Genomic DNA, 14215 nt, shown 5'->3' on the forward strand with positions numbered 1-14215 from the left:
CACTGGTCGGCACTGCGGTGTGATAGCGTAGTGGAGCACGGCCAAGAGGCCTTAACCATGATTACAATGTGTATGGTTTTCTATGAACTAAGTCTCTAACACTATTTTATTTGTTTTTCTTTTAGCGGAATTGAAACATGGTACAATTGTGAATTCTAACATACATCATATGGACTTGATCTTTACTACATGTGTTTTTTTTAATGTGAATTTTTTTCATGTATTTTTTCACTTGGGGGCAGTGTTTTCATACTGACGTCAGTTCCTTTGTATTTTGGCGGTTTATTTAAATGGGTGATTTGTATGTAGATGTACATGGTCTGATGAAGGCACGTCCTGTGCCGAAACGCATCACTACTGGTATGTGACAAATAAATCAAGCGAGTGTCGGTCCTTTTTACATTGCTATGCATAAGATGGGTCATCAATATGAGAAGAGCGGGGGTCTGGCTCCTGGCATCCCCACCGATCAGCTGTTAGTAGCAATTACAGCTTCCAGAAGGAAAACATGTACAGGGCCAGAACAGCACAATGCCTTATACTGTGTAGTGGACGTTCTGAAGTACTGCAGCTCAGCTCCCATTCTATTAAATCAGGGATGCTCAACCTGTGGCCCTCCATCTGTTGCAAAACTACAACTCCCAGCATGACCTAATAGCTGTAAGCTGTCTATGCATGCTGGGAGTTGTAGTTTGGCAACAGCTGGAGGGCCACAGGTTGAGCATTCCTGCATTAAATAATAGTATGAGCTGCAGTACCTGAGAATGTCCACTAGAAAGCGTAGGGAGCTGTGGTGCTCCGTCTCTGTACAATGTTTACTTCCTCAACCTGTTGCTGCAGGGAGGGGGATGCTGAGTGTCGAGTTCCCAAGATCTCTAAGGGTCCATTTACACGTCCATAATGCATTGCGGATCCGCAATACACCCGGCCGTCACCCCCATAGAAATGCCTATTCTTGTCCGCAACTGCGGACAAGAATAGGACATGTTCTATTTTTTTCCGGAGCCGTGGACCGGAAGATCGGCGGCGTGCTCCGGAAATGCGGATGCGGAGAGAACATAGTGTGCTCTCTGCATCCATTTCGTCCCCATAGAGAATGAATGGATCCGCACCCGTTCCGCACAATTGCGGAACGGATGCGGACCACAATTGCGGAAGTGTGAATGGATCCTTATCAGCATGTTGGTCCAGGAATTCCCTTTTAAATCATACCAAGGCAGAAACCTTGTGCATGTGTGACCACCCCATGCATACAGAAGACTAGGCAGCTGCAATTGGAACAGGGCATTGACAAGAAGTAATAGTCCTAAGATGTTGGGTGCATCTAGAACGCAAATCAATGTACTTATACATCTGCACACAGATCCAGTCCAAGAGCTTAGCAAGGTACAAGTCTGGGGAGAGGGGTAACAAAGAAGGGTTAATGGAAGTACAGTATATGTAGGTAATAAATAAATGTAATATATATAGGTAATAAATGGTAAATTAGTGACCCGCACCAATCACTAGAATAGGGGACTCCCAGCTCTCTGCCCCCCAAAGCCACTCAAGTATGGTAAGGAATGGTTTGGATGGTTCGCTGAGTTCCTACAGTACGTAAGTTTCTATTTTACCAGATTAAAGGGGTATTCCCAACATAGCCACTAAAGGGGTTGTCTCATCTGAGACATTGGTGGCACATCGTTAGGATGTGCCTCCAATGTCAGATAGATGCGGGTCCCACCTCTGAGACCCACACCTATCTCCTGAACAGGTCCCCCGATGTCAGCGCACATGAGTGGCTGCACTCCATTGTTGCTGAAAATAGCTGAGCGCTGACTCTGCAATCTCCGGCAGTCTCATTGAAGTGAATGGATCAGTGGCCACGCTTGCGCGGTGGTCTCTCTATTCATTTCTATGGAAAGCTCACTTGCTCAGCTATTTTCAGAACTCCCATAAAAAATAATTGGAGAGCATACCGCACATGCACGGTGCGATTTCCTTCACTTTCTTGAGATAAATGCGGGTCCCAGAGGTGGGACCTTCACCTATCTGATATTGGTGGCATATCCTAGCAATATGCCATCAATGTCTCAGATGAGACAACCCCTTTAATGGCTGATTTGGGAATATCCATCTTAGTGGCCAGGGTGGTGCAAGTTATGGACACAGGAGAGTGGACTGTGCTATGCTGCTTCTGTAGCTCCCATTCACTTCTATAGGAGTCATGTAAACAACATAGTACAGCCTCGGCTGTTTCCTTAACTTCACCCACCCTTGCCACCCCATAATACGGATACACCGATATGAGCTTTAAATGGCTGAGATGAGAGTGCCCCTTAAAGTAAGCCATTAAACGGCATAATATTCCCATCTGGATGGGTTTGAGTCCATATGGCAGCCCTGGTCAGGGTCTAGCAACCCTTTCAACCCCCCATACAATTAGCATGACCACTCAGGCGAGTCAGTGGGATCTGGACGCCAATTATCCCCCTCCATAGAAATGACATGTCCATACTGCTGGGGTGGTCAGTAAGGCAGCTTCTGACTGACAGTTATTATATTGCCAGCTTAACAACTTTTCCTGCTGCTAATCTCCAATCTTTAAGACATCTTGCACCATTAGTAATGTCTTCCTCAGCTTCCTTGAACAGCCACGATTTTCAAAGTAATTGATCTGTGCTACTGTCCGCAGACCCCCATACTTTGGTCCTACAACAATCTTTACATAGTTGCCAAAGGTTATGTAAAGCTAAAGTCCTCAGCTCCTAAGCATTAATACTGATTTTCCTGAGTAGACTTGATACTAAGTAACCAGATCTTATGGAATCTTTTCATGGTCATCATGATGATGTGTTGAGCAGCTGCTACATATCAGAAGATACACTGTCCACAACGTGTCAGAAAAGAAATCTGTCTTGGTGCTGAGTAAAGGGCTGGAACGTCCCATCACTTTCCATCTTTATGAATGTTTTAATCGAGCTTTCATGATCCGGGTACAGGAGACAAGTAGTCAACACAATTCAACTTTTTATTGATTAGACATGTCAAGTCCCGCTTATGTTTAAGCCTCACATCAATGGTCTGTAATTAGTTATTGTGAGTTAGGATCAGAAACGCCCACCACGATTCTAGAGGAGAACCCCTGGTGACTTCATTCTCTGATACTATAATGGGACCCAAGGGTCCAGCAGAAGACAACCCCATTTGGAGGAGCCAATCATTTGTCACTAGAGTATACATTGGATCAGGGGTGGACTGGCCATAGACCCTACAGGAAAATTTCCCGGTGGGCCTTTGCCCATAGAGCTGCCCAAGCCTTCCTCTTAGCCACCAGCTAGGTGCACAAAGATGTGAGGCTCTCACCATTAATAAATGTAGGGGCATCATGCCAGTGGCCGCGGGTGCCCTCCTGAATTCAACTGTATTGCCATGATCAGGAACATGATACAGTTTGATACTGTGGAGCGGGCGGCAGTATTTTCTGCTGCACTGTGATATTGCTGGCCCCTCCTACTTCTGTTGTCCCACCTTCTGTCAGTTTGGACCCACCTACAACATGGGGCCAGTTTTAGTTTTTTTTTTCCAGGGCCACTTTCTGTTCCGAGTCCGCCTCTGCATTAAACCTGTTCTTCCATCAAAGTAATTTCCTCTACTTGGCCCAGGGAACATGTTTCCACACCATCACCACCTTCCTGTGTTTTCAGGAGCTCTCTAGTTCTACATTACATTCAAAGATGTCCTAAGAAGGGTACAGATTCTCACATTACCAGCAAACAGCTGATGATGTCATCGGAAATTGCCATCAGCAGTTATTGCAAGGGAAATGTAGTTTTATATGTGGCCATTCAAGAGCTGTTTGTTAGCAGCTCTCTTCTCTGGGTCAGAGAAGGGGGTCCTCTCAATGACATCCTTACTCCTTAATATGGAAGGGTTGTGCTTGTGCAATGAGCAGGACCGTGGTACGGTTAGGCGGACGCCAAATTATGCAGTGGGTCCGGATATGGGTATATAAGTCTATAGTTTTTGTTCGTGACGCCAATTGCAGCGTGCGCAGGGTACAGTCTCAGGGCTCTTTAAGGTGTTGCAACTCACGTACCAGGTTAGGAATGCCAGAGTTAGTATAATGTCTCTGTGTGATAGTAGGTATAGTGTCAACGGTGTCTCCTACCTTGGTACGGCTGGACACCTGGATCCTGGCTCACTTGCAATATATGAGTGTTGCTAGTAGAAGTAATTGAGGGTTTTAGTAGCAGTAAATGAGATCCAGACTTGAAATATAATTCAACTTGTTTTTACTGGAGGCAGCATTAATCCACATGAGATACAGCAATAGTCTTTGGTCCCAGCAGGTATTGGCAATGTATGGCAGGGATCAATATCTCTTCTGCTCCTATCATGTGCCTGGAGAATATGGCAGGAATCTATATCTTCTGCTCTGTCTATCTTCTGCTGTGCATGGGACTGACTAGCTGAGGAGGAATTTGGCTTCTCCTAGTCTCTGGATAGTACTCACAGTTGTGCTCACAGGGAATGCTTCTTCCTGGAGTTCTGGAGGTGGCTGCTTGCTTCCTACCAGCTGAGGCTGAAGGCTCAGGCTGGGAATGATGATCTTTTGTCTCAGCCGAGACAAGAGACTGGCTTGGATCCCTAGAACTCTGAGTTCCTACACACGCAGCCTTCCCCATGCAGGGAGAGCTGGCACACTAACTCCCTTCCCCACCTCCTCAAAGAGGGGGAGCTAAACTGGAATGTACTATTCCAGTCTAGATATGCTAAACTGGCTCTAAGTCCCTGGAAAATACATTGCTGCCACCTGCTGGTGAACATGAAAATTACAGCAAATACATTTAACAAGGGCTTCAATGCACATTTGTGAGGATATAAGATAAATCACATTAGATGACCGTACAAATACACTTAACAGGTTGTAGTGGGGTAAAAGAGTTTCGTAACATAACTCTGGGATGTTACACTTGTGCGAGGTTGAACAGTGCCCATACACATTTTATTTCTTCCTCTCATCTAGTAGATAAGGGCATGGCTCTTTATTATCCCTATAAAACCTACAATTATTTTACAGTGTTTACTGTATTATTCCTGTTCTATAGTGTGAGTTTTAATTATCCCTGTACTGTGACATCACTGTGTTTATTATCCCTGTACTGTGACATCACTCTGGTTATTATCTCTGTACTGTGACATCACTGTGTTTATTATCTCTGTACTGTGACATCACTGTATTTATTATCTCTGTACTGTGACATCACTGTGTTTATTAACTGTGTTCTGTGACATCACTGAGGTTATTATCCTTGTAGTGCCTACCTTCCAACACTGAAGAGCATAAAGAAGCACAATATGTGCGGCGAGACACATTTTTTCATAGTAGTGATAGATGAGCGGGGCAGGGGCCCAAAAGTTTGGAGGGTGCACAATGCCATGCAGACACACCCAACAATCCTTTCCCAGTTACGAAGTTTACTGAAAGATACAGTGAAAATAAATAAGCAATAAAAAAACATAATGATAAATACAACTGATCTGAAGGTAACAATGCACCAGGGTAACAAAAAGAAATATAGCTGGAAGTCCGTCAGTTCCCTTGGCGCATCAGAATTACCAAACAGGATATTTCACAAACCATCACCATACGAGGGATAGTTTGCCCCTTAACCAAATGTGCGATAAACAGCCGACTGTAGCTGCGCTTGGTCGGTCCTGTCTGAAGATATTTTCTCTAGGGTGCACCCTGTAGTCCACAGGTTTATCTAATTCCCAGTAGTTAGCAGGGTTCTCTGCTAAAGGTGTCCGTGTGAGAGTCCCTTCAGCCTGTAATCTAACCGCTGCAATATAATGATGCTTCAGGCCTGAACTGTCTGAGCGCCCCTACAGCCATGTAGTGCAATATAACGTACGAGTCCTTGCCACTTGTTCTTGTACCCGGTCTCCTCCAGAACAGAACCCAGAGGACACGCTGCTCCTGAGGTAGTCGTTGCCAGTCTTCCACACAGCTAGTCACAACCGAAGGCCAGTCCGTCCTCCGAGATTCCAGCAGAGTCTCTATCATCCCCTGCACACCACTCTCAGCCGACACTTCCTGCTACTCTCCCAGAACTTCCTCTGCCCAGACAGGGCAGTGATGCAATTAGTCTTCTGCACTGTGCAGTGTCAAAACTGCACTACCCACAGACTATCAGTCATTTCAGAGTCCAAGACAACCCAGTAATACGACTTTACCAAAATTCTCAACCCCTAGGTTGACTGGTGTTATGTAATCCCCATCAGTTCACAGTGTAAGGGCTCATGCACACGAACGTATTTTATTTCTGTGTCTATTCCGGTTTTTTTGCAGACTGTATGCGGAACCATTCATTTCAATGGGTCCGCAAAAAAAAATGGAAGTTACTCCGTCTACATTCCATTTCCGTATGTCCCTTCCGCAAAAAAATAAAACTTGTCCAATTATTGTCCACATTACCGACAAGCATAGTGCTGTTCTATTAGGGGCCTGCTGTTCTGTTACGTAATGCACACAGACGACACCAGTATTATTTGCGGACCGCAAAATTCATACAGTCGTGTGCATGAGCCCAAATACAAAGCAACCTTAGCATATCCTCTGCTGCCCAAAGTGAGTATTAGGGCTCTTTCACACGAGCGGATGCGGAAGAGAGCCAAGCCCCGTTCCGGACAGCAGAGACGCGGAGCATTAACATGATTGATAATGCTCCGTGCCTCTCTGTGACCTTTATCTCACCGTGATTTGTAGTAAAAAGATCACAGAGAGGCACGGAGCATTATCAATCATGTTAATGCTCCGCGTCTCTGCTGTCCGGAGCGGGGCTTGGCTCTCTTTCATGCAGCGGATTACCCGCAAGGCATCCGCTCGTGTGATAGAGCCCTTACAGTTCAGTATAGTTCAGGACACTAACCAGTATACTAGACAGAATACTTACGCCTCCTACTCCGCCCAAAACATAACTATACAAGCCGAATCCCAAACAGTCCCCTTAATGCCCCCACAAAGTAATTATTCCCCCTTTATGCCACCACACAGTAGTTATGCCCACATTGTGCTCCGTCACAGTAGTAGTGACCACATTGTGCCCCTCACAGTAACAATGCCCACAGTGTGCCCTTCACAGTAGTTATGCCCACATGTGCGCACTTCACAGAAGTTATGCCTACATGTGCCCCGTCTACATTACATTACGCCCACTTTAGTTTCTTCTGTAGGCGATATTTGGATTTGACCTGCTCTAGCTATCTCCCCTCCTGGTACGATGTCCTTTTGACTTCAGTTTCTCCGGTGAAGAAAGTTCTTTCATTAATATATAACAAAACTCTGGAGACTAACTCTGAGATTACTCCCACTTTTATTTCTCAATGGGAAAAGGATATGGGTGCCCCTCTTATGGAATCGGACATAATGGAAATTCTCCGTAATTCTCACAGCTATTCTAAATGGGTCCGTATACAGGAGAACTCTTATAAACTAGTAACCCATTGGTACCAAGCCCCCGCTATACTGCACAAAATGGACCCCACCGTATCCCCATATTGCTGGAGATGCCACAAAGATTTGGGCACCAATTACCACGTGTGGTGGACATACTCGGGAATCACAGAGTTTTGGGAAATGGTGTCAAAGGACATACAGTCTATCTGTTCTATAAGTACTCCTTTAACTCCCAAAATAGTCCTCCTGAACCTACCAACTAAAGATTACCTTCTTTCCAAAATTTCGCTTGTTCCGCACCTTATAGCGGCAGCTAAAATCCTTGTCCCACGCCACTGGCTCTCGACGGAACCTCCGTCTAGAGGGGAATGGTTAGAAAGAGTTAGAGAAATATGTAGATTTGAGGAGCTATCCAGCTGGGAAACTTTAACTCATGATAGATATCTTAAACAATGGGAGCCTTGGTTTACCTGGTGTGCCTCAAATTAGTAGAATCACTGGTTGCCTTTAACTTCTCACCTGGACCTAGTCCTCCCCAACTGCTATGGCCCTCCGACAGCTCTAACAAATAGGCCCCTATGGATTGACAACCGGCCTACCCCTTCTTTGCCTTAGGGACATTGCTCATCTACTTCAACATACCAATTGCAGTGATTCCGCTTTACCCATATATAGTGAGATCCAGGATGTGTGTTTTTTTTTGTTTTTTTTTGTTTATTCTGTGTTGTTTTGTTTGAATGCCTTTATGCATTATAGTCTTTTCAGATGCAACAGGCTTACGATGTAAAGAGAAATAACATTATCTTGTGCGTTGGTGCATTGATGTGCTGTATGTACACAAATTTGAATGCATACCCTGTACATGTCTGTTTTGCTTCAATAAACAAAGATTTGAAAGAAAGAAAGAAAAACGGTAAATACCCACCTAGTTCCTCCAATGATCATCACAGCTCATCCTGTGCTCTCCAGCAGCAGGCAGGATACTGTCACACATTGCTTTGCTGGGCTGTGTAGGACTGCAACATCACAGTTTTTACTATCCCTCCACTGACATCAATCAGTTTTTTATCCCTGGACCGTGACATTATATATGATATTTTGTGACTGTTTTTATTATACCTGCACTTTGATTTTCCTGTGCTTATTATTTGGGTGGTGTGATATCAGTGTGCATTAACCAGATTGTGTGACATCACTGTAAGAATTGTTCCTGTGCAGTGACATCACTATGTGCATGCAGAGGTGAATGTATATATGGTGGAGGTTGCAGTTGCACCTCGAATTAAATGCCTGATGTGACCCACCCAACCATTGCTCTGCTACATTAGGATCATATGAATTTTGTGTAAAGTTGGAGTTGTTGTTGCACATTTTGCATTGGGACATAGATGTTTGTAGAACACCGTACGTTCACCACATTCATTCTCCTTTCAACCTCATACCTATAAAATGAATAGTTTGTGTAAACTCAGCTTTATTAGTTATCTTATAGTATCAGTACAGTTGGTAGTGTATTGGATGATGCATGGTGGCCAAATATCTAATGTTACTTCACATTACGTTGTAATAATGATTTAGCTTGTAACTATTTCTTATTATGGACTTAATGTTAAATATCTCTTCTTACATTTGTAGGACAAGCTGAGTTGACAACAGCTGTGGTCATCTGAAAGGTAAAATTGCCAAAATCCACAGTCCAAGCCTCAAGACTTTTTGAGAATGGAGCGTTCAACTCAGGAGCTATTCCTCAACTTCATGATTGTCCTGATCACAGTGCTCCTCATGTGGATTCTTGTGAAATCTTATCAGGGCTAATGGACATCACAAAGGTCATGGAAGGAGTCAAGTTAAATTGTCTACATGGAAATATGTGAGACTTTCTTTCCACGTCTACAACTTCAAGGTGTGCTGTGCCCCATCACCATGCTCCTAGATCCACCACCTCCACCAGCAGGAAATTAGGTCAATGTCAAACCTACATATGCACCCATCCTTGGCTTCGTAACCATACTGGTGTGCACCCTGATCTTCCCGACCTGAGCATTCACTTCTCTATGATTGATTACTTGGCTGTGATGTGCACACATATTCACATGAGATTTAAACACAGGAGAAATGTTTAGTCTGCTGGAGGAAGCAAGGAGAAAAATGTAAAAGTTCTGCCTTTAATAATAAAAAAAACTGCCAATGTTTGGATTAAAGAGAAACTGAACATTTGAATTTCATGTGTTTTCCATTACAATAAATTCTTCCCACCAAATGTTATTACATAAGATCTGCTCTTCTGTGTTTCCTTTAAAGGGCTTGTCCAAGATTAGAAAGAAGTAACTATTTTTTTTTATTCCAGAAACAGCACCACTCTTGTCGATAGACTGTTTATGGTATTGCAGTTTTGCCCCATGGCTGAATAAGGACTGAAATAAAATGTCCAAGGATGTTGGGAAAACAACCAAAATTGTCCCCTTCTGTAGGAGTTAATTAGGGGTTATCTATTCTAGCTTACCTATTGTCAAATCCCCAATTTATGGCATGTAGGCTTCAAGAGAATTCTCTAGATTCAGAAACCTAGTCAATAGTAGTCGTTGTTTTCAATTTGGTACATCATAGTCACACGTCTTCATCAGATAGTACATAGGCAAACTTAGGCCCCTTTCACACGGGCGAGTATTCCGCGCGGATGCGATGCGTGAGGTGAACGCATTGCACCCGCACTGAATACCGACCCATTCATTTCTATGGGGCTGTTCACATGAGCGGTGATTTTCACGCATCACTTGTGCGTTGCGTGAAAATCGCAGCATGCTCTATATTCAGCGTTTTTCACGCAACGCAGGCCCCATAGAAGTGAATGGGGTTGCGTGAAAATCGCAAGCATCCGTAAGCAAGTGCGGATGCGGTGCGATTTTCACACATGGTTGCTAAGTGACAGTCTATTCACTGTGTTATTTTCCCTTATAACATGGTTATAAGGGAAAATAATTGCATTCTGAATACAGAATGCATAGTAAAACAACGCTAGAGGGGTTAAAAAAATAAATAAAAAATTAACTCACCTTCTCCTGTTCCCGGTCTCTTCTTTACTTCTCAAAAGATGAACTATCAGCTAGGACCTGTGGTGACATCAGATCACATGCTCCAATCACATGGTCCATCACCGTGGTGATGTACCATGTGATTGGAGCATGTGATCTGACGTCACCAAAGGTCCTTTAGCCCACAGCTCATCATTAAAGAAGTAAAGAAGAGACCGGGAACTACGCGAACAAGAGGAGAAGGTGAGTTAATTTTTTTATTTTTTTTAACCCTCAATTGATCACCTACTAAGCATTCTGTATTCAGAATGCTATTATTTTCCCTTATAACCATGTTATAAGGGAAAATAATAAAATCTACACAACACCTAACCAAAGCCCGAACTTCTGTGAAGAAGTTCGGGTTTGGGTACCAAACATGCGTGATTTTTCTCACGCGAGTGCAAAACGCATTACAATGTTTTGCACTCGCGCGGAAAAATTGCGGGTGTTCCCGCAACGCACCCACACATTTTCCCGCAACGCCCGTGTGAAAGGGGCCTTAGAGTTATAGGAGTTGCCCGCGTAAAATAAAATGATAAAAGAAATGGAAGTTGTTAAAAAAAAAAAAAAAAAGGTTATACATAATAAACCAAACCCCCTCCACTCTAGTACTCTAGTATCGCCACTCTGATCCTTCTGGATGCTGCAGCCATGATTTCATGATCCTGTATGTCGCATCTACTGGCCCCAGTGGTATACAGCACACGACTACTAAGGTCAGTGATTGGTTGCAGCAGTCACATGCAATATACAGTCACGTCACCACTGCAGTTACATAGTTAGAAATTTTTGTTTGTAAATTCGGAGCATACCCCAAACCCGTCTAGGAATTCCCACTTATGCCCATTTTCGGGTCGGGCCAATCTAAATTTGCCTGGATCTAAAAATTCCATAAAATTGCAGTGACCTGGAGGGGGAGTGCTGTAGTGTAGTGGTTCACAGTGGTTGTCCTCACTCCAACGCTTCCTGGGACCATGAAGTGAATGGAGGGAGCACCCTTTTTTACCTTGGAGCACACCCTGGTTTTGCCGCTCCTGCCTGGTTGTAGCTGGGGTGCCCTTGATGGTGGATAGTTGGCAGGGTGCAAGGCAGGACAGCAGATGCAGGGCCGGCGGACGGATAACGGAGTCAATATCCAGGCCCGTTTGATTGCAATAAAGTCTTTCTTTACTGAATAGATAATGGGAGTAGTAGTTCTTACAGCAGCAAAAGGCACAGTCCTGAGGTATATCACAAAGTGATATTTTCTCAATGAGGCAATGGTGGTGGTAGAAATACTCCCTATCTCTCTCTCAGTACACTTTGCAGTCTCTCCAAATAACCAAAGGCGTGGCCCTGCAGTTCCCAGGCTCAGGGGTAAAGATCTAAGATCTGGATGGCCAGTCTGTCTCAAAGTGTGGTGGGCACCAAAGCAAAATACTCTTTCCACAGCAGTAAAGTCTTTTGCCAGAAAAGAGTGCCCCTTACTGTCTTTATCATGCATGGCCTTTATGGGTCTTGACTTTCTATGGTTTTATTTTCTCTTCTTTTCTCTGGCAGCTTTTCAGTCTTAGGTAGAGATGGCCTTGTGGTTCTCCCGGCAGACATTTCGCGGCAAACATGCAAACATATGGCGATATTCGCACGTGCCATTTTTTTTGCATAGCGCCAAACTTTGACCCATGACACATCCATCAGGTGGGACAGGACAGCCAATTGAGACATTTCAGCACATGGACATACCCCCTACCCTATAACAGAACCCGATCTGGCAGCCATTTTACATTCAGTCTTTTGCCAGTGTAGGGAGAGGTTGCTGTGTGGAGCAGGGAGAGGCTGTTAGGGACACCAAACGCTAGCTAATAGGGCCACAAAAGTCTTCTCAAGGACTGGTATAGGTGTGCTATCGATAGGTGTGACATACTGAGGGGTGTAATATACTTATAATCTATTTTTTAACATAGAAACTATATTATAGTGCATTTGTATTGTGCATCAGTTGTGTGCGGTTCTGCTGCGATAGCGCAGCTATATAGAGGGACAAACGCTGTTGGAATAACTAACTGCAACTGGTGTAATATACTAGTTGCCCGCCAAAAAACTGATTGAGGCAGGCGTGTAATATACCTATAATATACTTTCTATATAGTGGATTTGTATTGTGCAGCAGTTGTGTGCGGTTCTGCTGCTATACCGCAGCTATACAGAGGGACAAATGCTATTGGAACAACTAATTGCAACTGGTGTGATATACTAGTTGCCCCCCAAAAAACTGATTGAGGCAGGGGTGTGATATACCTATAATATACTTTCTATATAGTGGATTTGTATTGTGCAGCAGTTGCGTGCGGTTCTGCTGCTATACCGCAGCTATACAGAGGAACAAACACTATTGAAACAACTGTAAGAAAATAGATTGTCACTCTCACATATATTAATCACATGGACGCGTATGTCAGAAATATGTAGTGTACCATATATTTATTATATCATAAAAAAAATAGATAACATACCTAAAACATCTGAAAGCATAAAAATCATGACCATGGATATGTGCACCGAGTAAAAACTTCAAATAATACCACGTGGAATGGAACACAGACTCAATCTGTAGATGGTAGTCTCGCCGTGGCGTCCCACTTCAGTGGGCTTACCTGGAGTTGTGAACAGTACCAGCGTGCTGGATGTTGGCGAGTGGGGTCCGTCGTCTCAGCAGGAAGATTTCAGCCGGGTGGTGAGGCTGTGCTGGGTCTCGGCGTCTCACGCTATGCTCAGTATTGGCGTGTCACATGATCCACTCTACATCTCGTGGGAAAAGTTCTAATTCAATGTTCTTATGTCTCCGATTCCATTTAGATTTGCTGAAGTGCTTCAGACTTTTGCCTTATTGTACTTTCGGATATTCTTTCACATTTATGATAATTTAGGCATTGAATGTAGTATAGGAGTACCAGACATGTTTCGGGGAATGCTTTCCCCTTCTTCAGTGGCTACATTCAATGTTTGCAAGTCCGGTCTTTTATATCTTATTTCAGCTGGTGTCAATACATGGTCTGGATTTTAGTATTAATTTCTATCATTTTAGTACCGTTGCGGTTTTAGTGTGATATGCATGCGTTTTTTTATGTTTGCATGCGTTTTCTTGTCTATGTTTGCAGAATGATAATTTATGTCCATTCTATAGATTAAAAGGTTTATTACAATATCACAATAAAAAATAATGAATTATTTGAGTAAATAAATGACTCAGGTGATAAACACTCGACATACAAAAATAAATATTCAACCTTAATATTGAGTTCATGTTATAAAATAAGATATAAATAAAATAAAATAAAATAAAATAAAGTAAAATAAAAACTCAATAGTGTATTAATACATTTTTACTAGGGTGTAATAGATATATGTGTAGTATGTCTATATATATTCATCATATCGTATATTAAATATCTTCAAATATTTTTTTTTAAAGATAAATTCATAGCAGTGTGGTCTTATAGGTTAACAAATTGATTTTGAGGGTAGAGAATTTCGAGGATTGAAAAATTCAGTTCGAGGTGTAGGGACAGGGGCCCACCACCAAGGAGAGATCGCAGTGCTGATAGACAGCCGGACATGCGCTCTCCCATCGGTGAGGGGGCCCATGTCCCATACTGTGTGTATCATAAAAACCCGAAAATTTCTAGTTCGGCATTTAATCCTGCTGGTAGGAGGCTTCCGA

The 14215-nt window shown here is 43.3% G+C and overlaps 1 protein-coding gene across 1 annotated transcript in view; it reads left to right on the top strand.

Moving 5' to 3' along the window:
• Positions 1-9716, top strand: part of LOC120994184 (sarcolipin) — a 47561-nt gene extending 37845 nt beyond the window's left edge. Inside the window, exon 2 of the mRNA XM_040422624.1 lies at positions 9077-9716. Within this exon, the coding sequence (XP_040278558.1) occupies positions 9161-9256 (96 nt within the window). The 5' untranslated portion in view covers positions 9077-9160 and the 3' untranslated portion in view covers positions 9257-9716. The remainder of the gene's footprint in view (positions 1-9076) is intronic.
• Positions 9717-14215: the final 4499 nt, after the last annotated feature.

This window comes from Bufo bufo, chromosome 3, assembly GCF_905171765.1.
Source record: "Bufo bufo chromosome 3, aBufBuf1.1, whole genome shotgun sequence".
Classification (NCBI taxonomy): Eukaryota; Metazoa; Chordata; class Amphibia; order Anura; family Bufonidae; genus Bufo; species Bufo bufo.